The sequence below is a fragment of the Peromyscus maniculatus genome, chromosome 19, assembly GCF_049852395.1.
Source record: "Peromyscus maniculatus bairdii isolate BWxNUB_F1_BW_parent chromosome 19, HU_Pman_BW_mat_3.1, whole genome shotgun sequence".
Taxonomy (NCBI): domain Eukaryota; kingdom Metazoa; phylum Chordata; class Mammalia; order Rodentia; family Cricetidae; genus Peromyscus; species Peromyscus maniculatus.
In genome coordinates this window covers 49966514-49993753 of record NC_134870.1, presented here as the reverse complement: position 1 = coordinate 49993753, position 27240 = coordinate 49966514, and the positions used below count along the sequence as shown (strand labels likewise).

Below are 27240 nucleotides of genomic sequence, written 5' to 3'. Positions count from 1 at the left end.
ATAATAAAAAAATTAAAGATAGAAAAAACAATTGGTTAAAAAAAAAGATTAGCAGTAATGTCGCAAGTTTGTAAGTTCTCTGAATGATGGCTCCTACAATATCTAGGACACATGGGGCTTGGAAGAAGCTCACGTGACCCAAGAAATGGGAAACCAACTGTGCATTTGTAAATGCAAAGCGTTAAAACCTTCTAGAAGAATATCATTAGCATGGTCACAAGGAAAGAAAACATTTTACCTTTGATAAGTAATTAGAGTTTTGGTTGAAAGAACAAATTGACTTTAGAGATCTCAAGAATTTAAATTATTCTAAAGTATATAAGAAGAAAACTATTAGAGTGAAAATATTTAGAATCCACATTACAAAAATGAGGCACTAAATAAGATGAGTGACTTGTGTGATGTTGGAGAACTCCAGCCAGATGTTCAAGGCATCCCTCTGTGATTCCACATTGGTGTTTCTAGGATGATAAAAATTATTGCCTTTCCAGAGTTTTATGATTTGAGCAATAAATGATTCAGGTTAATGTCATGAGACAACGCTCCTGATAAACACACATTGTTGCACCTCTGTGTATAATTTGAGAAAAAATAAAACAGACTTCAATCTTCATTCTCCATTTAACCTCATAGAAAAACATTTGGCACAGTCTGTAAACAACTGGCTGATATTTCACAGAAGTGTCCCCCAGGAGGCCATTCCCATATTGAAAGTGACAAAACACTTTAACTCTTCAAAAGGAGTCCCAATTTAAACAATGTGTAGTTTTTTTCTTTTTTAATTAAAGAAATCATATAACTACATGCTTATATCAATTCATCATGGCTTCCTAAAACCAATCCAGCAACCCTCCTTCTTTTCACAAATGGTTAACTCTTTATGGAGAGAATATTTTTGAGAATATCATATATGAAATGAAATGTGCGCATATCTACCTCCCATTTCCCTCTTCCAGTACCTCCCATATCCTTCTAAACATGCCCTGCTCTCAACTCCGTTTGTTTTCCTCCTTCCCTCCATCCCTCCCTCCATTCCTTCTTTTCTTTGTTTCATTTTTGTTGGTTAACCCTAAGTCTAATTAGTGCTTCTTATACGTACAGGGCTGTGGGTTCATCAATGCCAAACATCTGAGTGGCCACATCCTCACAAAAGGATGATTCTCCCTCCCCTACCAACCTTCCACTGTCAGTAACATCTCACTAAGGGGTGGGGCCTGAATAAAACCATTACCTCTTTATAACATTTTCAAATTAATTTCTACTCGTAGAAAAGTAAACCCATGCTATGTGACTATGCAGCATGTGCATTATTGTACAGGAAGCCTGTGCTTTTCTGGAACCTCAGAGGGTATTGTGTGACATTTGTTTTTCTGACACAACTGTTCCAAGGTTTTAGGGGTGACATGGGGTCATTAATATGATATCTCTCCAGGTTTTTGTTGTTATCAGTTGTGCTAGCAAACTCCTATTTATGAAATAACAGGAGGAGGAGTATCGGTGTTAAAAATCTGAAGTAGGAAATATAAAAGAAATGGATGAATTTCTAGATACATATGACCTATGAATATGACATCAAGATAAAGTGAATAATTTAAAAAAATCTCCACCAAAACCCAAAGCAAACAAACCAAATAAACCAGAAACCAGAACCAAAAACAACAACAAAAAGCAAAAATCTAGGTCGAGATGGTTGCAGTGTTGAGTTCTACCTGATCTTCAAATAAGAACTAACATCAACATCCTCAAATTATTTCATGCTAGACATGCAAGAATCACTCTCTAACTCTTCCTTGAAGCCAATATAACCCTGGTATCAAAACCAGTGAAACACAACAACCACAAAAAAGAAAATTATTGGTCAGTCTCTGTAGTAGCTGAATACCTGAGGAAAAAAATTATAATTAAAAGAATTTATCAGTGCTCTGAGAAATGATATTATTGATGATATTATCTGTATTTATTTTATTTCTGTATATTTGACTAATAAAAGAACATGAGTTTACTTTTTGGGAAAAGTAGTATTTACATCTGACCATGAGCATTATAGTATTAATCAATATCAAGAAAAAATTCACACACTTTAATATTAATGAATCACACATACATGTGAAAAATAAAAAAAAAATAATTAAAAATAGATGAAATATTAACTTTTTAACATGATGAAACAATCTGATACTAGGATGGAAGTGTGAGTAGCTACTGGGGGACAATGCAGCTTGCTGTGAGATGTTCTTTATGTCCTGTGGGAGCCCGTTCTTGGGTTCCTCGTGGCTTTACCCAGCAGGTCCGCATAGAAGATGATTAGGACCACGGGCCTGAGTGAGGTGTCTGAGATTGTCTGCACTTGCCTGTGCTGTGGGATAGTCTGTATGTCAAATTGCTCTGATTGGTCAATAAATAAAACACTGACTGGCCAGTGGCTAGGCAGGAAGTATAGGCAGGACTAACAGAGAGGAGAAATAAAAGAATAGAAGGCAGAAGGAGTCACTGCCAGCTGCCTGCCAGGACAAGCAGCATGAAAAGATGCCGGTAAGCCACGAGCCATGTGGCAAGGTATAGATTTGTAGAAATGGATTAATTTAACCTATAAGAACAGTTAGCAAGAAGCCTACCACGGCCATACAGTTTGTAAGCAATATAAGTCTCTGTGTTTACTTGGTTGGGTCTGATCGGCTGTGGGACTGGCGGGTGACAAAGATTGGTCCTGACTGTGGGCAAGACAGGAAAACTTAAGCTACAGCAGCTTCCCTGTTTCATGAACTATTCCTACTTACTCTAGACAGCACAAGCGACTCACCTTGCCAGGGTCACAGTCAGTCCCATCCATGGGTGGGTCAAGCTTGGTCCTGCACTCCGCCTCACCTTCCACTTTGCACCACAGACCGGTGCAGATAACATGCTGCAAGAAGGGCACAGTATCAGACAGGGAATGAATGGTCCATAGCTTCCAGTTCAGGTCAGTAATCCCAGTTATTATGAGGCAACAAAAATACATTTGAATGGAAATATACACTATGGACTTTTAACACTAACTATAAATAAAACAATACATAGATTGTCTATAGGGATAGAAAACTTTATAAGTAACTGTAAACATTCTGTTTAGTAAACTTATTTAAATCTTTAAAAATCTTTTGACAAATCACAGAGGGATACATAAATTTATGTTGCTAAGAACAGTAAATTTTTAGATAAAAATCTAGCATTTATGCCTGGATTGGAACCAGGCTGAAAGAGTAAATTTTTTTTTTTAAATTTCACTTTTCTCTTTTTGTAGTGTGACCCGTGGCCTTGAGCATCCTACGTAGGAACCTAACTACTGTGCCCTAGCTCTAGCCCTTATGTGTTTCTAACTGTATTGCTCATTCAGCACCCCTTTCCCAACACCTCTTCATGCACATGCCTTCTTTCATTCTTACACAGCATGGTTAGAACACACAGTCTTGACCCATATATAACTCCATGTAGATATCTGTCGATCATTATTAGTTGTATTTACTTATGCATTAATAAAATTTTTCGACCTTTAGAATGCAAAAAACTTCTAGTGAAAAGTTAAAAGCAATTTTGAAAACATTAATATTATGTGGCTAGACACAGTGTGAATAAAATAATTTCTAAGTAAAGGAGAAAAAGGAAGATTGTCAGGAGAAATGAATGAAAACTTTGGAAGACTAAAAAAAAAACTGAAGAAGAGAAGAAAGATTACCTCTTATCTTCCCACTATCAAACTTTTGGGATTAGTCCTGTCCACAGACATTCATCCCATCTGTACTTTTCTAAGCAGCCAGATATCAATTCCTCTTTCCAAGGCCAGTCCCTCCAGCTGCATCCCAGATGCCACTCTCTTCTTCCTGTTATCTTACTGCTCAGCTTGACTTTGTTTTTTTTTTTTTTTTTTTTTTTATGTTGAGTGACTAATGATCAGTTCATTAAGAATACATAGGCCTCTCTCCACAATAACACACAGAACCTCCCTCTGGTGCTGTGAACTTGAGTTGTGAACTCACTTTCTCCTCTCACAGTCTTCTACTTTTCTACTCCCAATATGGATGTCCCTAATGCAAACGCCAATAATATGGGGACACCTCTTTTTGCTCATGAATTGGTAATGTTAACACTGTGAAAATGTCTGTGAAAAAAAAATTTCCTCACTTCAAAATATTTTGTGTAAATATATCTTATTTTATTTTGAAAATGGTTTATCCCAGCCCTTGTGCAGACATCATTCTCAAAAATTCATCTAGGAAATTACTTTAAACTCTGAATAATCTTGCTGCTTTGTGATGTTTTAGGTTCTTGAAAACCACCAAATGCTTTCCATAGATTCATTTACATATAAGTGAATATACTCAGGCTTTATTACTTTAGTTTCTGAATATTTCACCTCTCGAAAGTTTTTTCTTAGGACTCTTTCCTTGTAACTAAAGAGTCAAATGCTGGATCCCCCCGCCCCCGCCCCAAACAATGGCTTTGCTGCTATTCAAAAAAATTATTTGTGTTAAAACAAAAATTACTTTGGTTCACCAGTTAACCAAAGAGTAAATCTTACACTGTCATTTCAGGGCTGACCACGGTTGGTGGTCTAAATGCCGACCTTCAACTCTGAGCAGTTGTCTCTTCAAAGTAGCAGGTGCTCTAATCAATTCCCAGTGGAGACACTGAGAAGATAAACACCAAACTTGGCAGCTTTTCAAGATAAGCATAACCAGGTATAATAAATCACACAGAGGGGGCCTCTTGAATCCTTGGTGTTTGGCAGGTCTTGAGGTCTATATTGAGTAACCTATATAGTCTCAGTGTTCTGAAGAATGCCAGTTCACTTAAAGCCGAACTCTCCAAAGAAAGTGAAGAAATGCTCTAGACTGTTCTAACTTTTAAAGGTGCAATGTGTCAGATGTGTGAGATTAGTGTTGTTCTTACCCAGCCTTTTCTAAGGAGTAGGGTAGGGTATGACATTAAAACAAAGCATTCTCAAAGTTCCACAGAAACAAGTCATATTCTTTAACTTGGTTGGGGATCTCTTATTTTTTCAGTTAAAAAACTTTTTAGTATCTCAAATGGTTTGCATGAAACATCAAACACAAATACACAATGCAGTAATATTCATGGTTTAATCTTTGGAGTGAAAAAAAATTCCTTTCAAACACATAATATGAACTTGGGTATTTATTTCAAATAGGCTTTTTGTAGGCGTACACACATATGCTGTTATACATTTAAACAGGAAGGGAAGTTAGCTGTCCATGTATAAATATCATAAATTTTCTTTCTTCATCACAAATGGTTCCATTAAAATATTTTCAAGTTTTTGTCAAAGTAAATGATCAGAAGTCATATATATCCAAGTAATAATTCAACCTTAGTCATGTAACTTCTTGTTTTTAAATGGATTTCCCAATAAAACACAATCCCAATAGCTCAACAGATTATTACAACTATAGACCATTTATGGAATGGTGTGTAAAAAAAGCTTTTCAATCATAAAGTAAGTTAGTCTACCATCACTAGAAGAGGTAAAATTGATTTTCCTCTTATGAGGAACATCTCTGGGCCCAAAATTAATCATTTTAGATTTAAATACAGGCTGATAGAGTAAGAAGTCAAAAAATACAGTGCACAATGATCAAATTTTTTTTCTGTTTTAATATTAAGGAATTGAATAATGTAATCAAGTCCAGAAATGACTTAAAATTCTGTGTTTTATATAGTCACACAAAACATGCACATTAACATTCCTTCTATAATTTATTTTTATTTATTTAAAAATATTCATTTATTTGTATGGGGACGGGTACCAGCATGTATGTGGGAGTTGATTCTCTCCTACTAGTGGGAGCTAGGTATTGAGCTCAGTGTGTCAGGCTTGGTAGTAAGTACGTTTATCAGCTGAGTCTTTTTGTTGGGCCACACATTAGTTTGTTAAAATCTCAGCATATAATCCTTTGAATTTATGAAATGTCTACAATAAAAACCCAAATTAACAGTGATGGTTTTCTTTCGAGACACGGGGTACCGTAAAGAAAACATTCTGAGCCAAAGGAAGGACATGCATAGCTTCTATATTCAATAAGCAACAATAAAACATAAACACATGCACAAAACTTGTCAATCTAAATTATTGAACTAAAATTTCCTTCAAGACCCATTCAAGCAAACACAAATCTGTTCATCACCAACAATTATGTACTAAGGACACTTATTCATGATGTTCATTTCATAGGAAAATAGAATATGTTACCCTAGTTGAGGAAAGAGAAGCCATGCCATGTAGAAAGTCCAAGAAAATGATAGGAAATCCAAGTAAGCAGACAACTGAAGGAAAGTCATTAGATGTTAGTCTTCAACTGTGAAGCTTCTTTTAGTGTGCAGTAACACTACGGATCTAGTTCACTTGCGTCTGGGAATTGCTTGCTATTAATAGATAGCTGTGCCTCTATAGGTGAAGTAAATTTGTCATTGTCTCTTAACATGTTTCAGGATTACTAGCAACAGATGAACAGTTGGTTTTGGAAGGAAAATGCAGAGCACATACCAGTTAATAAAGCAGTAATACAATGCAAACCTGACCAGTTAATAAAGCAGTAAGCTGCAAAGAACTCTTCAGCAGAGAACATCACTAAGTGTGAAGAAAGTCAGTGAATAACAAGAAATTAATGGAACAGCCAGTATCTTCTTAATGAAGCCATAAAATAAGAACGTGAAAAAGGAAATATTTATAATTGCAAGAGAAAAGATCTGGAGTTAGAATGATGGGTTATGTTTCTAGAAAGCAAGCTCCCAGTGCTCTGGGGTGTGAACACAAAGCTGAAGGAATCGCACAAAGCAAGTTAGTTCTCTTTACAGTTTTGACAGAAGTGCTGCCCTTGGCCATAGCCTAGCATCAAGTGGCTGGAACAAGGGGGAAAGACACAACACTGAAAACACAGAATGCAGGTGGTCAAAGCTGCTACCACGAAAGATATAACTCCAGATGAAAGGAGACTGAAAGAGTCTGTTACTGATTGGACTTAATGCAACACACAAATCATACTACAAATTCTACTTAAGGCAGGAGAAACCTGACAATGCAAAGCTTCCAATTTAAATCTTAATGTACTATAAAAAGAAAAAAAAAGTAATAATGATGAAAAGTTCAAACCAATCATCCTATTCTTTTGTGGAATACAACAGAATCTAGTCTTGACAATGGAATCATCATGATTTTTTTAATGTACCAAATAATATGTATTTCATGTCTTGGGGTCATATGACCTCTGTTTAATGCTACCATTGTAGTCTGATCACAGCCATAGAGAATATGTGAACAAGTATTCATGACTACACTTCTGTGAGATTTTAAACTTAGAATTCCAGCATTTCATTCCCCAGGACACACAGTGCTAATCCTTGCTTTAAAGATCACAATTTCTACTACACAATTAGATACTAATTATCTGTGAAGAGCCCTGGTAAAATACGATACCTTCTAAAGAAAAATGAAACCATTAGAACCTGAGAGGAGACATAGTTGCAGTTTTCACTTTAAACTGGAATTATAAATCTACTCAGTGGGGTAAAAGAAACCTGTATGGCAGGTTATAGAAGGAGTCAAATGTAGACTCAGTGGAAACTCACTTTTGATTGAAAACAATATATATAATGCAAAGTAAGTAAGTATGTGTGATAGGTCTAAGCACAGAACAGATTATATGGCAAATATTCATTAAACCTGAAAATAAGTGAAGTGGGATTATTGAATATGAATAAATGAATGAATGAGAATATTTTTAAAAATTAGGAAACATGTGAGGCCATCCTAGTTTTCACGTTTAATATGGTCATCAAGAGGGGCGAAGACAGAAGTGGAGGGGCAGAAATGTGTTCAAAGGAGGGATGACTGCACATGTCTTGTCAAATTTCACAAAAGACATGAATATGTAGGAAGTACAAGCCCAGAAGAGAAGGAGACATCTCCAAAAAGGCAAGAAAGCAAATGCCAGCCCAGCACTGTATATAGTGAAAATATACTTCAATGTGGAGAGGCATTTTTCAGATGAAGGGAAATTTACCATGAGCAAAATCCAAATAAAAGAAGTCAGCATGAGAAATGAAACCAAAGGGTAGACTTTCTCTTTATACATAATGCAGAACAGCAAGAGGGTAAATATCTGGGCAAAAGGAGTACAGTTTAATCATTGTTTAAACTGCATACAGATGTGTAGGGAGAATTTATAAACTGGTTTGTGGTTTACAGTGTGCACAGATTAGCATGTATGATGACTACAGCATAAAGCAGAGTGCACCTGTGTGGCTGCACATCGCATGTTTCTATAATCCAAGTGAAAAGGGACCACATTTAATCTATGTATATTAGATATTAAATACTTACGTTTTTCAACCCTACAGCTGAGTTTGGTAAACCACTGGGGACTGGCCAACTCTCTTTGCCAATAAAGCTTTACTATACTACTCCCATGTTCGTTCACATAGATGCTGTCTGTGGCTGACTTCAGCACAGCAGACTGGAGTAGCAACAGAAACTACACTGAAGATGATTCCAGTACTCTGGTTCCTTAATTAAAAACATGTGATCTGAAGCCTAGACCTGGGTCAGATCCTCTCAACAGCAGAGGTGTCACCATGAAAACTAAAAATATAATAGGTTAAATAGTGTGTGTGAGTGTGTGTGTGTGTGTGTGTGTGTGTGTGTGTGTGTGTGTGTGTGTGAGTGTGTGTGTGTGTGTGTGTGTGTGTGTGTGTGTGTGTGTGTGTGTGTACAAAATTTGAAATGAAAAAGAGGAACAGTTCTGGATACTTAAACTTTAAACAATTTATTTGAGCAATGTTTAATTTAAAATAGGACACTGTTAAAATACTGAGAAACAGAATTGTTTTTTTAAATCCTCTAAGCAATAAAATATGCAGAGATTAAAAAGCCTAAAGCAATACAAGTGAGCTTGTGACAAATGACAATATAAACTAAGCAAATAGAAAATCGATAAATAGAAGGTTTTACTGAGGACAGTGGCCATTCAGTTTAAAGACTCCCAAAATTTTCTTTTGGTAAGAAATGATTTTTAACACTTTATGTTTAAGAATGGATGACTCTTCTACCACAACTACATATCCGTACATCATTTTCCTGCATTTTACCCAGTTAACAATTAAAAAAGCTTAAAATTTAAAATGGAAGCATTATTCTACAACAACAAAAATAGCTGCTTGACTTCAGTGCATTTTTTAAAGTAGTAAGTTTTGGGTTTTTCCTCTCTGACTTTTTTTTTTTTTTTTATTAACTTATTAACTACCCATGCCGTATTGCTTTCACTTCCAAAGTCCAGAGAAAATAGCAGGAATTTCAGAATGAGTGGTTCAAATCTACGGTCCCTACTTGAAATGGGTTGGGTCAGAATCAGGGCAGGAAGGCAGGTGAGGGTCCTGTGGTCCTCAGGTAGGTGTAGAGTTGGGAGGAATTGACCAAATACATTACTATTTTTCCTCAGAAATTTCTTTTGAGGACTGGCATGATTTGGATCAACACATACTAAAATAAAGTCGTCTCCTCCACCAATGAGTGATTCTAAACAACCAATGTGAGCGATCAAGGATAGCTGCCCTTGCCTCTTACCTGCATCTCTTGACAAAAGGAAGCCAAAGGCCCAAAGAGAATCTGGCACTGTTCATCTGCAGTGTACGCCATCCCTGGCAGTTTTGAGGGGACCAGCACAGAACTGAGACTCTGTGGATTTGTCTGTAGCAAGCAGCTACTGGCCTTCGACCTGTCAACATGCAGATCCATTAAAAGTTTGAATTTCATCGAAAAAGTCGTTATGATTATTCAGTAAGAAGAACAACTTCATAATAAATTTAAATCCCTCCTTAGTAGCTCTGCCATTGAACACTTTAGAAAGAATTCTGCATTTGAGAACACTTCATTTATAACAAAGCTAAGGTAATACTAATAATAACAATACTATTCAAGTTAACAGAATATTTTGATTATAAACACTGTCCAGAGGAATCAGTTCAGCTGGTCTAAATGGCTGTGATGTTACATTTTTTTATGTATTTGTAAGAAATATAAGTTCATCCTCTGAGAGTAACTTGCCCAAAGTGTCATTTCACTCCTATTTGGGGATTTAAAGCAATCATTTTTCTAATGAATATTAGCAGTCAGGCTATGCCTGTACTGAACATTGTGATACAGCTTCCGTTTTTGATATGACATTTAATTTGATCCTAATCCTGACATGTGAAGACAGCAATACAAATCTTGCAAGTTTTTCCAGAACAAGCTCAATAGGGTATACTGCAGTATACTGATGCAATTGATGATGGTGTTTTCAAGTTATCAATGCTCTGAATGACATCCTGAGCTGTCATGACAAAGAGCAGGTACAGACTCCACTGAACAAATTTTAGAATAGAAATACAGACATTATATATTTTAAATAAGGATTTTGTTCTTTGAAAGTTTTATACTTTCACACAATGTATATTGCTCATATCCACCCACCACTACCTTCTTCCAAATTCCCCTAATTCTCCAAGAGTAGTTGAAGTAGAGTCCAAGGGCCAAATTTAAGAAATTCTGATTACTCGGCTGTGGATGGGTGTCTATCACCATATCGACATCACATGATCCAAGCTTTGGGCAGCTTCATGGAAAATGAGGTAAGAGTCAGTAATCAGTGTAAGTCAGAGCTGTGAAGTGTTGAGTTTGGTCATGATATGAGTGCTGCATGCATCAACTCGAAACTGCAGGGGTTATCTGGATAAGGTCCACAGGATCAAGACAGTCATAATTCCAGTATGGATAGGGGAGGAGCCCCAGAAGACCTATTATCTGAGGAACTATTGACAGCTGATGTTCCTGAGGGAGGGAAAGCTACTCTCCTTTGGGGATGTAGCAGTACAATTGCTCATGACCCAGAGGATGACCACACACCACTGCACATATGGGCAGATCCAAATAAACATTATATTTTACCATATCTTAATATCTAATAGATAAAATAGGTCCACTTATTTAAAGAATATGGACAAATGAATAAATTTCATCTTTGTGATGATTTAACTAGATAGGTAAACTTTTAGATTTATGGAGATCTTAAACATCTCTCTTACTCCTTCACATGCCACCTAGTCTTTTTACCTGGTCCTTTGTACAAGAAAAAGTACAAGCACTTTAAGACAAAAACAAGAACAGTAGCGGTATTTTTCATTTCTGCTTCTGGCTAGATAGAAGCTAACTGTTACTCTCAGTAAGAGCTGTAATAGACTTAAGGTGTCCTATAGGCCACAGAGGCTAGAACTGCTTCTTATTAGAAAAAGTATTTACAGCCTAAAAGTACCATAAATGAAAAGTGAAGGTTTATTTAAGGCAATGGTTCTGAACCTGTGGATCATAATACCATTGGAGGTCACATATCAGATATCCTGTATATCAGATAATTACATTATGATTCATGACAATAGCAAAATTACAGCTGTGAAGTAGCAATAAAATAATTTTAGGGTTGGGAGGTCACAACAATGTGAGGAACTATACTAAAGGGTCATAATATTAGGAAGGTGGAGCACCACATGTTTAAGGAATTCCAAGTGCTAACAGGTGTGTTGTGTGATGCTCAACGAGCCTGTCAATTCTAACACTGAAGAGGCAACTACATTTGGTGACACATTTCCAAAATCATAGCAATTTTTGACCTTTCAAATCATCCTGCCCATCATTTAATCTGAGAAATATGAGAACTGAAAAACAGGTAAGTTAAACTATGTGTTCTAGTTCATCTACTGAATCAATGAAAGAGCCAGGCAGAATCAAGCTCTCTGTTTCTACTGTGTCACATCAACTTTACTGGTTGGCAGTCAGCAGGAACTCACAAATATTCACAATGAAAAAGTAATTAATGACACTTGTACCTGAGAAATCTTTCCAAGTCTTCCTTGCTACACCTGGACCATGAAACATCACCAAGATTTTGTCCTTTGATCCATTCACCAGACATGATATGAAGACCATCAGCACATGACGGGTGGTCATTGTCATGATTGATGCCCATGCTGATTTAGAATATAATTGAAAGAAAAATATCCATATTAAACAAGAGGTATTTTTATATCTTTTATTACTACAGTGGTATTCCAGTCAAAACATCCAATGGGAAATTTTGTTCGGAAGAAATTAGTTGCAAAATAAGACTGAATTTTAAGTTACATTTATTTTTTAAATTTTATCATCCATGTTTAAAATAAATGATGTAATTTGATTAAGAACATTTTCCCAAATATATATTTAAGATGCATGCTTAGATGTATATAAGAAACTGAGCTGTACATATATTTTTGCATTGTTTATACGAATAAAAAGTAGCAAATTTTCATTCATCCTTATTGGTTTCTTATCTTTGTCTTCAGTAATTTGTTCTTTTAAAACAAGAAGTACCTCTTAGCCAAACAAAACCAAACTGAGCAACTAACTTCTTGGAATATTTTCTTCATCTGCTTCACAATTCCATGTTCTCCCACACACCTCAAATAATAAAAATATCTCTTGGAAAATGTCTTGGCCATCATTATCTTTTCTATTGGATCATAAATCTGTTGATTTAAGTGGAGAGCCTACTCTGAAAATTTGGGTCATCTCCAAATACAAACTTTAGAACCATCTCCAACCGAACGTAACTGCAGCTTTTCATCTTTAAAACTTTGACTTAGACCTGTCCTCTTTTTCATCTGGTGGTTTGTTATGGTTTATCTAGCTACTGAATTTCAAATTATCGTCACACCAACACTTGGTCCTCCTATTCCCAAACACACAATCACTGTGGTTGGAGAAAACTCTTGTCCAGTATAGTCCCAGAATATTTCTTTGAACTGTTATCTCTTTTCTCTTCCTATTGCCACCAAACAGAGATTACAAAACACTTTCACTAGACAATGGAGACAATTAGTGTGACAGTCTTCTTGGGTCTTAACCCAGTAGGTTTTCCTGACATTCTCCTTCCATTTACTTCTACTTTACCTCTGTGAAATGGACCTATAATAAAAGCTGACTTTAGGCTGGGTGGTGGTGGCGTGCACTTTTAATCCCAGCACTTGCAAGGCAGAGGCAGGCCAATCTCTCTGAATTTGAGGCCAGCCTGGTCTCTAAAGGGAGTTCCAGGAAAGGTGCAAAGCTACACAGAGAAACCCTGTCTTGAAAAACCAAAAAATAAATACATAAATAAATAAATACATACATAAATAAAATAAAATAAAATAAATAAAGCTGACTTTAGTAAGAATCTGCTTTCTAATCTCCTATTACAGCAATTTCAAGATGACCCAATCGAGACCTAGGCCATTCACCTTTTGCCATTTCATTTATTTAAAAACCTTGGAATTTCTCAACTATGTTTCTTATGTTCTTGTAATTAACTATTATTTAGCACTTCCTATGCTCAATATACATACCATATGAGGCCCTTTCATCTTTTCTGTCTTAATATAAAATATTTTTATTGTAAACATGATACTAAATACTTTTTATGAGAACCTTGCCTCAAAATAAACAAGCCAACACCAAAACAACAAAAGAAGAAGAGGAAGAGGAGGAAGAAGAAGAAAGGAAGGAAGAAAAAAGAAAAAAAGAAAGAAAGAAAGAAAGAAAGAAAGAACAGTGATAGCAATAACTAATTATTCACAAGACTCTCCACTATAGCATGGGAACTGAGAGATTCTATAGTAACTATGTGATCCACAGGACTCCCTTCTAAGAACGTGAGGACAGTGAACTTCCATAGTAGGTGTTCCACAGTTAATATCCCCATGAACATGGGGATAGAGACCTTCCACAGCAACATATACTCCACAGGCGTTCCCTCTAAGAACATGGGGATGGATAGTCAACATTCAAAGTAATTATTGATCCTCAGGCCTCTCCCTAACAATATGTAGACAAGAGTGTCCACAGCAACTATGTACTCCACAGATCTTTTCCTTAAGAACATGGGACCAGGTAGTGTCCATAATAACTATGTACCCCACAGGTCTGACCCCTAAGAACATGGGGACAGGTAGTGTCCATAATAATGGCGTGTCCCACAGATCTTACTACTAAAATATGAGATGGAAAAGCAGTTTCTATATTGAGAAATTACTGAAGAAGCAAACCATGGTAAACATAAAAATTCCTGTCAAAATGAACATAAAATTTAACACCTTGTAAATAATCCTATGTTTTACGAATAATTACATATTTAGCTATTGAAGATTTGTCTACAGCTGGAAAGAATAAAGGAGATGGCAGGTGGTTTATAAGGTTGCAGTCAGCCATCACACACTGGGCATTGTGCAGTCCATCCCTTACCCTTCACCTCCAAGTTGTCTTTCTCCAGGCTTTTTTGCCCATACAGGTTGTACTTAATATTCAAAGCATCTGCAGATTATTGCTAAAAGATTTTACTAGCCTCTACCTTGTCTATTTATATATTGACTTATCTTACCATAGGATTTTTTGAAGACTAATGTTCAATATTCTCTAAGTTGTATTATACATTTTTTTTTTCGAGACAGGGTTTCTCTATGTAGTTTTGGTGCCTGTCCTGGATCTCACTCTGTAGACTAGGCTGGCTTCAAACTCACAGAGATCTGCCTCACTCTGCCTATCGAGTGCTGAAATTAAAGGTGTGAGCCACCACTGCCCATCTTTTTTTTTTTTTAATTGTAGTTATTTTCAAAATTCTTGAGCACAACGACCTTTCAGGATACCTAAGTGTCTGGCATCTAGAACTCACACTCTATACAGCTCAAATACAATCTCTTCTCCTTAAGAACACAATTCTTATAATGTCCAATAAATTCTCAAACTCAGGATTTGAATGTAATCACTCATGAATAAAGGCTAACATTGAAAAAGCAGACATATAAAGGTTTGTTTAATATATGCAAACCTACTTACTCCTTGTTGTAAAGACTGTATAGGGCTGTTGAAAATTGTTTATAAAGTGACCGCATAGAGGCTGCTATATTCTGAGGTGGTAAATAAACAAAGTTTTATTGCATTAGTCTCTTTTGACAAAAGATACACAGAGATCCAGGTGATGTGCTGTGTTCTCTTTATTTTTTGAAAGTGTGGGCATAAGGCTCATCAAAAAAATTTATCAGAGCAAGAATTACTTTGCTTAGTTATTAAATTTAAACAAGGGAGGGTGGGTAGGGAGGTGGAGAGGATCTGAGAGGAGTTGTGTGAGGGGGAAACATGATCAAAATATATTTATGAAGACATTTTTAAATCAAAGAAGCACCTGTAAAGTTGGCACAATCTCACAGAATAGTCAGGATGCCTGACGGCACCTCTAACTTCTTGCTTCTGATGCAGTCCCTGGAAGTATCACTGCCTCATCTCCCCGGTGGATGCTGACTATAGCATGCTCATTGGGCACCACTTTAGTTAACAGTCACTGACTGATCATGTGAAATACGATCAGTTCTTCCATCCTGCTGAAGCAGTCTCTAGAGTCATGCACAAATATTGGCATTTTACAAACACAACAATAAAACTTCTTAAGTAATGTATCCATTTGGGAGATTTAACTTCCAAGACTTAACAATCTGTCCATTTCCAAAGGAGTGATGTGATTTTCCAGTTGAGGAAGAGGGCAGCCTCTTATTCTGATGACCACTTTCCCTCCGGGAATCTGATAATAACATTAGAACTTAGCTTTAGCCGTGGAAAGAGCTGATGATGGAATCATTATTTATTGATCATTAACATTTCCTGTATGATTCACATCAGAACAGATTATCAAAAAAAATTGGAATATGGCTATTTTGAAGCACATCTGGAGTCATCAGGAAACATTGCTAAGTCTTGACGCTACAGCTTTGAAATAAAACAATTGTTAATCTTTATCTGTGCCCGTCAACATATTAGTCATTTGCAATGATATCATTTAACCTTCATAATAGCCTCATAGAGTTCCCATTAGAATGTCTTCCATCTTACAGATGAGGAAGCTCTGAGGTCAAGGCGGGTCATGTGACTTAGGTGCATATCCTCTTAGGCCAATGCTCAACCAGACAGACTTCTGGACCACCCGACTCCAGAGCTTCCCTTGTACCAAACTCCATTTTAACACATGATTTGTGCTCTGGGGGTATTTTTTTTCTGCCTCCCATTTTAGAAGAAACACATCTCTCCATATATACGCATCTCTGTAACCACATAGTGTACCCTGCACGGAAAACTATTTCAAAGTAAGACATTAGTAACACCTCTCCTCACGCTGTACAACTGAACTACATTTTAATAATCTCAGTTTAAATTCATTTTGACAAAAAGCCTTGGGCAAATGAACTCTCTGCTAACATTGTACATGGTTGTCAAGTCAACTGAAAAAATATTTTTATCTTATAAAACTTCTCAACTTGTTTAAAAGTCCCTGCCAGGAAGTTTTTGTGATATCCTGTGGAAAGCTGGAGACTGGTCTGGATCTTGAAGATGGTCCCTTCTGATGCTGGAACAGTTGGATAACACATGCACTCACTCCCATTTTGGGAGTAATTTGGAAAGGATTTGATTTGTAAACAGTAATATTTTAAAAGAGAAGAGTTTTTCTCTAACACAGAGGTGGAGGGAGGAGAGAGAGACAAAATAGCACTGAAGATGTTTTAAAAAGCAATAGGAAAATATATTATTAACATTCCTAAAATACTATTATAGATAATATATTATCATGTTTATTGTTATTGATATTATATATTATTTATATAAATATTAAATGGAGGAGTTAAGCCATATAGTGTAATAATGGCTCCCCACAAAGCCACAGATTACAGCATACCCAGTTTGAGGCAGGGAAGCCTCCCTTCCAGTTACTGGTCAGGGGAATCCAGCAGACTCCAAAATAATAGTCTTTCAGGTCAGTTCCTGCTCAATTGTACTTGGTTGCCTCCCAGATCTTGAAGATAGACCCTGTTGCAGAAGGCACCATATACTTGAAGGAACAGAGCAGAAACTAACCTGGACCACTCCTTCACATGGAATAACTCTCAGTATTAGAAGGTGTTATTGCAAGTTGTCAAGAGGAAAAAAAAAGCAACCAAAAATCATACTCAGCTGTAAGGCCTGATAACCACAATATGACCAGCGTGGTAAGGTATCCACAAGAGTGCAATAGTGGCACTTATATCTTAGCAGTGACAAACAGTTGTGTAATTGAACTTAAGGCACACTAAATAGGAGAGAATTCATGCCTGGTACTGGAAACTTAACCAACTACCCCTTTCAGGAAAGGTCGCAGACTCTAGAGAAGAACCTGCTACTACCATTTTTTTTCTAAACAAACAAAATTCCTAAGTGTATTCTCAGCACTTAGACACACAGAGATATGCAGCTCTCATGCCTTGTCATAAAAGCTCTTACAGCAGAGTATGTCCATTCAGACATTCTCAATGTCAAAATACCGAGAAGTGGCTTGATGGTGTTTAGACTCAACTGGTATATCTACACCTGTTATATCTTAGGTATAGGTCTATCCCCTAGACCTAAGGCTCAGGGAACAGCATGGAAGAAGGGTGGGAAGATTGTTGAGAGCCAAGGACCAGAAGACCTGCTGTGAGATAGTGTCTTCTAGACTTGACAAGGAAGCTGCACCCATGAAATGTCAACAATACCTCAACAATGCCTAAACAAGATCCTCCTAAGAGCATCAGTTGAAATGGAAATTTAGATGGGGAAAATCTCACACTGCCCATCCCTAGGTGAAAAGCTACAGAAATTCAGTGACTGCGGAGAGAAAGACAGTTCCCTTCAAGAATGAACCCCCAGATCATCCAATCCCAAACGGTCAGCTTAAACACATACACATAAGTAACAACACTAAATAGACTCAGCACAATAGTAATAATTAAAGAACAGGTCATGATCTTGAGAAAGGGACGTGGAAAGAACTGGAGGGGGAAGGGAGGAAATAAGGCAGTTACAATTTTCATGTATGAAATTCTCAAAAAAAATTTAAAGGGGATCTTCTTATGAGTGTTAATGTGTTTCATGATATAATATTTTCTCTAGAAGCTGTATATTGTGCTTAAAAATTAATAAAAGAAGAAACAAGTGATTGTCATGTCTAACTGGAACTAAATTGGTTTCCATAAACATGGCACTTGATTACATTCAATGCATGAATATATCTGATTTGACGTAATTGCACCGCTGTGTCCTCATGGAAAAATAGTTATTAGGAATTACAAGAAATAGTTTTAAATCTTTTATTTTTAGTTTTTAATCACATAGCTCATTTTAATTTGCAAAAACATCCATGAAACAAGTATTTCCATTAGCACTTCTAAAATATGTGTAAGACAGGGCAACAAACTAGATGTGTGCTAAAATGTTTGCCTGGCATGGATGCAGGTATGGGTTGTCTCTCCAGTCCAAAAGTTAAAAAAGTAAAAATTAGAAGAAAAAAACAGTTAAGAAAGGTAGAGAGAGAAAGAGAGACAGACAGACAGACAGACAGACAGACACGGGCACAAGAGGACAAGAGGTTTCCTTAAACTTTCCCCACATTTCATAAGCCTGCCCTGCCAGTGTTGCTCACAGCTGAGAAGCTCAAACTACGCCCTGGTATTGTAGGAGATGGCATCAGAGGTGTGATCGAGACCAAGCTGTACCCACCGCTAAGTTTGCTGCCCATGGGGGCTGGTGAATCCTCGCCTCCTTAGGACAGGTCCTGAGGTTTTTATCCTAAACATTTCCTTCCCGTCTCCCCTCTGCTGCCACTAGTGCCATCAGCAATGACAAGGGCTGATCCTATCCACCTGTGCACCATCAGGTCCCCAGCCTCCCATGTAAAAATCCTTTCACTTTTCTCAACAAGAAGGGATCCTGAAAACGCGATGAATGGAGGGCTTGCAACAGAGTGACAGGACATGTGGAGTGACATGAGGACCGTTATAGACTGTATATTCCCTGGCCTTGCTAACATCAACTGAAAGAAAACATGGATGGATAGGGGTTAAGGAACTTCACTTTAGTTCATTTTCTGGATGACTCTTATTTACTCAAAGTTCTGAGAACTAATGATACACTAGCTAAAACCTACTCTTTATACCATTATTCAAACCATCTGTCAACTGACTTCAATTTAACTTTGCCTGGAACAGTTAATTCTAGCCTAACGTGTGTCATTATTCTCTGGTAAAAGGCTTTCCTATGCAAATCTTCACTTCTGTTTCAACTCAGATTTTAACCTTTCATTATCTACAAAGGGACTATTCAATAAATATAGGATCTTCAGGCCCATATTTCTAGTGACCTTTAACATCTGTGTCCTTAAAATATAGACTATGTTAGACATAATGAGAACTACCTTTTATTTCTGGTGAGCACTGCTGAACATCTGTACACTGTCGCTGCCTAGAATGTGTTTAAAGCTGCCATTTAAATATATGCCATTAAACGTTTTTTTTTCTTTGAAATAGTCCATTTCTTACCAAGTGGATATCTACTGCTTTATCAGCAGATAGAGAATTGTAGTAGTAACCATTCTACAAACAGAAGAGAAGCAAAAATAGAAAGTTTCTTCTAACTGTGAAACTGTGAGCGAAGGACTGCATGTCTCTAAAAAATCTGTCCCTTTTACTCATTCAGTTGAGGAAGGTGGGACACTGGCCAAGGTTTAAGTGGCAGAGGGAGACACATGACACACTTGCTGTAGAAAATTCTAGGCAACACAACACACAGTAAATTGACTTGTACTCATCACTAATTTTAGCGCAAAAAGGTCTATTAAGTCTAAAAAATTAATTTTGAATCTTTTCAGGACCAATAGATTCCTAGAAGTTGACATTTTGTCTATTACTATCATCAGTTATTATGACAGGTAAAGGTCCTGCTTTAAAAATCTTAAGAGATGACAGTTTCCTGAGTCTTAATTTCCTTGTTTATTCAAAATTTTTGGCATATATTCAATGTACATAGTAGTTGGTTTCATAAAGACAGTTTCCTACCACTATATCATGTGATCTGACCAAATTCATCACCAACCCTCTCCTAAACTTTCTCTACTCTTTTCTTCCTGCCAATCTCCTCCCCCTGTCTCTCTTATGACTTCATCTCATAAAACATGCAGTACATGATTTTGAATCACATATGAGAGAAAATGTAATAATCATCTTTTCTGAGTGGGGCTTGTTTCTCTTAATCCACAACACCCTTTCATTCTGCTTTATGGCTCTGTCTTGTTCTATTACAACTCTATCTGCTTAAACTATATTTTTTGATTCATTAATTTGCTAACAGATTGATAAATAATAACAATTAACATCACATACTGAAGTAAAGATAAAAATCTATTGATGAACAAGGCTTTCTTAAAGATTGTTTTTCTTGGTAAGACTTGACCACATTTCTACTGTTAATGTGAGCAGCAAACTTCAAAGCTTACATTCACAATTCAGTCTGGTGCCAATCTATGCCATGTCTACTACAATAAACTTCCTGAAAACACATGAAGAGATTTTATGTCATTTTAACCTTAAAATAACCCAATCACAAAAGTATTATACCCAACTGACTGAAGGAAACCTTAGGTCCAAGGATAACAGCTAACTTAATGTAGAAGTCCAGAAGAGTATGACTCGAATCCAATGGCTTATGATCAAATCCCTACTCCAATAAATGGCATTTTTATAACTTTGAGGGGGTAAATAAAATTTTTGATGACTTTTTTTTTTTTTTTGCTATAATATGGGAGTGCAACAGCACTCGTCACAAGATTACTCCTCTGGGCACTTAAAAATGTGGAAGTGCTGTTTACTGATGGTCAATGGAATTAATGACACTGGTAGAATTACAGCTTCTGGCCCGGCGCCCAGCAGCCCATGGCCAACACAAAACAAACAGAACAGCATGTTTGTGGGTTCTTCGTCTCACGATGCTTTATCAAGGCCTTCCGAAAATTTTCCTTCTAGGTTTTGTGTGTATATATTATGGTTTTTGGTGTTTGGTTTCCATGGGATTTCTGTGGTTACGAACACATGTCTCCACGTCTATACGTGGTCCTTGCACTTTTTCTGTGGCTCTTTTTCTTCCGTTCTTGCTTGTCGTGTATCATTTTGTTTGTTTTTGTTTTATCTTATCTTTTTTTATTTTACTGTTTTTAAATTTTATTATTATTTAGATACATGTTAGCTTTTTAATGAGAAAGAAAAGGAATGAATTTGAATGGGAGGGGAGATGTGGAGGAGTTGGGGGAAGGGAAACCATCATCAGAATTTATTGTATGGGAAAAAAATCTATTTTCAGTAAAATAGAAAAGAAAAAGAACTATGGCTGTACTCATCCTCCTATGTAATGTACTAAATGAGCCAGTCTGTGGAAGGTGCTCAGATTTGACAAATAATGCCCAGGATCAAGTTTGTGCTAACTGCATGTAAATGTCATGTCTCCTTTCATTGTTTGCTTAAACCATGCAGATTAATTCATTTAGTATGTGCTGATAGCCCCAGAGAGACTCTGTTATTCTGAAGTATTTCCATTTGTCTGGTGTGATTTTTCTTGAATGTTGTTGAAAACACACATTTCTTTGTAGTTTCACAGGTATCGCAATATTTATTTGGAAATGTGCACTGTTTTGATGCCCTGTCTTGATGAAGACTGAAACAGCATAATGGGGTTTCATTCGATGTATTAGGAATGGTTACAGATGGCAAAGTCTGCTCTGCATTATTTCCCTCTACTTCTTACACTGAGTTCTTCAAAGTTTTTAAGAATGTGGACTCCAAAGAAAATAATCAAAGACATACATTGATTCCAATAACTCACATTATTAATCTATGTACCGAATATACAACACGGTGATGACTTTTACTTACTTGTGACCCATTTCATGAGCAATTGTAAATGCAAGGTTCAGGCCATTGTCTTCAGCAATAATACACTTTCTCTCTTCACTACACATTCCATTCAAGTAAGCTATACCTAAAAGACATTAACATTATTAATCACATGCCAACTTTAAACTGAAAAAAAAAATCAACATGCCACACGGATCAGAACAGAGAAAATCTAGTCACTTTAATCACTTTTATATTTCGTGTCCTGTATTCTTAGAATAGCATATTTTCCTCAAATATTAGGATTGTTATTTGTTTATACTCCTTATTTTTGTGTCTGTGTGTAGCACAGATGTGGGCATGCGTGTGCATGTGCACCTGAGTATGAACAATAGAGGATGATGCCCAATGTCTTTTTCCATTGCCTCCTACTTTCATTTTTTGAGTTAGAATCTCTCACCAAACCTGAGGCTCATTGGTTGAGCTAGACTGCATGGTTAATGAGCTCCAAGGATCTATGTATTTCCATATCCCTAATTAGCATGGACGTTACAGATGCACACGCCTCTCCCAGCTTTTTACATGTGTGCATGGGATCTGAACTCAGATCTCCATGTATTCACAGACAGAACTTAACTGAGCCTTCTTCCCATGCCCTTCTTTATACTTGGTATTTTTTTTTATCCTTCCCAAACTGCCCAAGATTTCAAATGTCATATTGAGATTTGTGTTCACACTGAGCTTCTTATTTTCCATCCTAGCTTTAAGTGGAATAACTCTTAAGTTCCCAGTTGTGTGATAATTGCTGGGGGATATTTTTTAAAAGTGGATGCAGCTTGTTATCTTAAGGGAACAGCTTTCTGAAATTCTTGCACACTGAAGGATAAGGAGGCACTGCTATCTGATGCAGGGGTCCTGGACGAACGAGAGGCAGTGTCTCTGAAAGAGAACAAAAGGCTGAAAAAAAAATCCATTGAAGAAATATGCAAGTGAGTTAATTAAGAAGTAGGGAGGGCCACCTAATATAAATGAGAGTAAGAAAAAAAATAGGTTCAGTTGAAGTTGGGGAGCATGTACTGGAGCAGGACTAATATGTCCAGCTGAGGTAATGACGACCTAGTAACTGAAGCACACAGGATTCATTTGGGCTTCTGTTCTGTTGATCAGTTGTGGAGAAAGAATATAGAACACGTATCGGCTGTAAATTGAGGGTAAAAGAATGGAAAGATGGGTAGGACTCTGAGAAAAGAAGCAAGACGAGGAGACTGAAGATGTGAAGAACAGGATACAGTAGTAGGAAAAATGGATTCATCCATAAAGAAAGGTGGGGTTATAGAGATAGCTCAGTGGTTAGCAGTATTTGTTGCTCTTGCAGAGGACTGAGAAGGTAGCGGCAGCTCCTGCTCACACAGAAGACACCCTCTTTTGGACTCTTCAGGCACCGGTGCTCACCTGCTCATACCCTCCCTCCATAAATTTCATTAGTCCTTGCAACTTCTCATAGACCCAGCTGTGTTGAACAATTGAAAACGACCTTCTGCTCCTACTCTACTGATGTGTAAAGTCAGAAAGGTCAACTTGGTAAGTTTGAAATTCATTGATCCTAATTTGGCAATCAAGGGGGTGCCTTTGTTTTGAAAGGTTCAGAGAACGCTTGTTACCATTTAAAGGAATTGTATTACTTTGTTTCAAAGGCCAGACTTCTGTGTTCTCTTCAAGAGCCCATATGTTCCCTATTATAATGAGGTCTGGGGGTTAGGAGGGGAAGGATTTATCACAGCTGTTATTAAAGATACATGCAATAGAGACCCATTTCAAAGCACCATTAATGTAAAGAATCCTTGAAATATAAAGCAAACAAGAACAGCCTTCTAGTTTCCCATCTAAACAAAGTAAGTAATGTACCAGGATGCAGGAGAATCTTTCTTCTGGAAAAAAAAAGGTAACTATGCTAAGATATACCTAAGGAAGTCCATGGGAGACTTCTGAAGTGTTGAGGGATGCATTTACCAAAGACTCTGTAAGAAATTAGAGCTTGTATCTGACCAGAGAGATAAACACAAATAGAACTAAGTGTTCCTCCTCCAGAACTATTACTTTTATGACCAGCTGGACCACCTTGAATTCAAAGTCTTGGCTTTCCTAGCACAAGGTTTCAGGAGAGCTTTAGGTATGTTATTTACCCCATAGCTTGTATCTATACGTCATTTACCCACGAGAGATATATTTCTTGAGGTTTATTGTAGTCAAAATTGTTATCTGCAATGAGCATGAGAATCCAAATATGTTGAGCATACTTTTAGAAATGTGAGTCACACAAACACCCATTTTAAAATGGGGACACTAAGATATGTACAAGTACATAAGATATCAGAAATAGGAAAATTAAAAAAGAAGGATCCACTAAAGAGGGAAAAAAACAACAACAGGCAGGCATTATAAGAAGGAAACCAGCTGCTGGTATCACCAAAGAGGTGAGAAGTAGAAAACAACAGGAAAGGGCAGATATCACCAGGGCAAACAAGTGAACATGGGGAGGGGCAGAGAGATGCTCCTGAGAGTAGATGGTTCTAGAAATGTGTGTTCTGGCAGCCTATTTCTACAACAATTGATTTCAAATGTCCTGAATATGGACTGTTCTTAAAGGGATTCGATAAGTGAAATTCCCTGAAGCAAAGATTAATAAATTATGGTATCCTTCAAGCATTAAATAAAAAGATAACTTTGAAGAATGAAAATATATGTCTCACACTTGATTAAAAAATAAAAAAGCCTGAGAGAGTAGGATAATAGTGCCCAGATACTGAAAATCCATGCACATGATTTCATCAACCTTTAACATTATTATAAAAAGTAATCTGTCCTACTAATTGGCTTAGTGCTAGGTTACTTACCAAACAAACAAACAAACAAACAAGCAAACAAAAAACCAGGCAACATTCTAGGGATGTAAAAATACAATTATACAAGTTATGAATGTGATATCAAAGTCATCATAAGATGTTGGTAGCTGTCTCAGAGAAGCAGCAGGTGGCAATTGAAGTTCAAGGTGTCAGTCCACCCTGAGGCAACTCCCTAATGGGTGCAACTCTGATAGGCAAGGCCCTGAGACCCCAGACCCCAGAATGTCGTTTGCTTCGGCTGTGCCTTGACATGTTTGTTGCTGCTATCTGTGGTATCTGGCATGGTGTGAATGAGTGTGAAGAGATCCCCACTGCCTTTAATGTAGTGTATTTATATCATGGAAACATCCTATTTATATCATGGAAGCATTTTTACCTGTGGATCACTGTGAAGATGATTCCTCCCTAAGTTGTACTGTCTAATAAGAATAATGTTAGCTTTTGATGAATAAAAATAAATGCAAGAAAATGTTGCACAGCTAGGGCTTATGAGTTTCACCTAGGGAAGTACATTAGCTCCAGTTAATGATTAAGAAAAACAATTGAGTCCCAGGACCTAGGCTGGCTCAAATTCTTTTAATTTTAATGCCGAAAGATGCAATCACAACTTTTGGTGTGCATTATTATCTGACACAAACCTTTAAAATAACTTCAGGTTAGATCAGATGCTTTGATAAAGGCTTTTTGATTAAAAAAAAAAACAGAAAACAATCTAAATTTCACAAGGACACATAGCTGAGGTCAAAAAATACAAAGTGGCCCAACTGTTACTAGCTGATGTGCTTTCTTGCTAGGGTTAGTTGATGATCAAAGGTGATGATTATTTCCTTGTGCCTATTCCTGACCTCAATCTCCTGATATAAGAAACTATTGATGAGTGGGTATGCACCCTAAAGATTTAAAGTACAAGTGACTGATGGTTTCTATGCATAAAGTTTAGGTTTGTGATTCCTTTAAGATTCTTTATAAGATTACCTTTCAAGATAAAAAAAAGTGATTGATTCTTTCTTTGTAACTGAAGTATGCAGCCTGCCAACAAATGAGTTGGCTGAGAAAAAAAAAAACACTTTCTGCTTGCTCATGTTCTGTTAATCTGCAACAAATGACTTAGATGTAAATGTATGTGGGTTATTGGAGTGACTTTGTTTTTAATCATGTAAGGGACATAAAAAAAAAAGCATGCTTTTACCTGTATTCATTATAATCACTCACTTGAAAAACAGAAGGTAACCACATTGTAATTTTCATATTGCCTAGAAGATTTTGTTGTGGTAAAAAAGCTGTAGAAGTAAGTATACAGTGTGAAGAATAGGGGATAAAGAAGGAAACCATCAAGAGAGTGTGAGCGTCTTTTTCCCTAACGCCCTCAGATAGAAAAGGCTAGTAAGTACTGATTCTGTGGATATTCCTTTGAGCCCTATTGCTGCTGGAGGCTGGCCCCCACCAATTCCACCCCCCACCCCCCATTCCCTGCTAGGCAGCGATTTCAGATTCTCTTAAAGCAATTTACAGTATCATCAACAGTACAGTTTCTATAAGTACTAAGGAAAAATGACTTCCAACATAAAAAAGAACATAATAAAAAAGTGTAGTAACTCCCTTGATAAAACAAAGAGGAATACTGTGTAGATGTTATAGTATTGTTTGCATTTTAACACGGTGCTTGTCTGGAACTCCTCTTATGAAAAAAAGTTGAATGTTTAACAAAGCTTAAAAGGGAATTCTCAAGTACAAGAAAAAAAGTTCTCAAAACTCTAAGCTTGAAGACTCTTGGTGATGATCAGAAGTTGTTACAACCTGTGTGTCTTATTGAGGGTTTCTATTGCTGTGAAGAGACATCATGGCTATGGCAACTATTATAAAGGAAAAAACATAATTAGGGCGGCTTATATTTTCAGAGGCTTAGTCCATTATCATCATGGTGTGACATGGTGACATGAAGGCAGAGGAGGTACTGGAGAAGGAGCTGAGAGTCCTACCTCTTAACTCGTATGCAATAGGAAATGGTCCCTCTCACTGAAAGTGGCTTGAGTGTATCTGAGGCCTCAAAGCCCACCTCCATAGCACCACACTTCCATCAACAAGACCACACCTACTCCAACAAGGTCACACCTCCCACTAGTGCCTTTCTCTCTGGGGGCCATTTTCTTTCAAACTACACTGTGTAACGTCAAGTGGGAGGATTTATTATCAGGATTTATTATCAAGCATGGCTTCAATATGGATGGGGTGTAGATTCTATGGATGAGGACCTGAGATCCACAATCAAATTAGAAAAATTGAAATTGATGCTGTTTATTGTTTTTAAACATATATGAAAATTACTTTAAAATCTTGCCATTATTGAACATCAGCCAAGTCGATTGGATTCAACAAAACTGAGAATGCTAGAAAAGACTCTGGTAGAGAACTCAAATCCCAAGTTACTGTGAATGTAAGTGTGAAGCTACGAATATAATATAAAATGTAATATAATGTAAAAAAAAACATATACTGTATATAATGTAATGGGTCCTGAAAATGTTTA

General features: G+C 36.8%; 1 protein-coding gene across 2 annotated transcripts in view; it reads right to left on the bottom strand.

Annotated features, from left to right (window-relative positions):
• Positions 1 to 27240, bottom strand: part of Adamts19 (ADAM metallopeptidase with thrombospondin type 1 motif 19) — a 201833-nt gene that overhangs the window by 86740 nt on the left and 87853 nt on the right. For both annotated transcript variants that reach the window (XM_006983018.4, XM_076555293.1), the window contains 4 exons: positions 21850 to 21955; positions 11911 to 12051; positions 9614 to 9764; positions 2801 to 2902 (listed from right to left, as the gene is read on the bottom strand). In XM_006983018.4, the coding sequence (XP_006983080.1) occupies positions 2801 to 2902; positions 9614 to 9764; positions 11911 to 12051; positions 21850 to 21955 (500 nt within the window). The remainder of the gene's footprint in view (positions 1 to 2800; positions 2903 to 9613; positions 9765 to 11910; positions 12052 to 21849; positions 21956 to 27240) is intronic.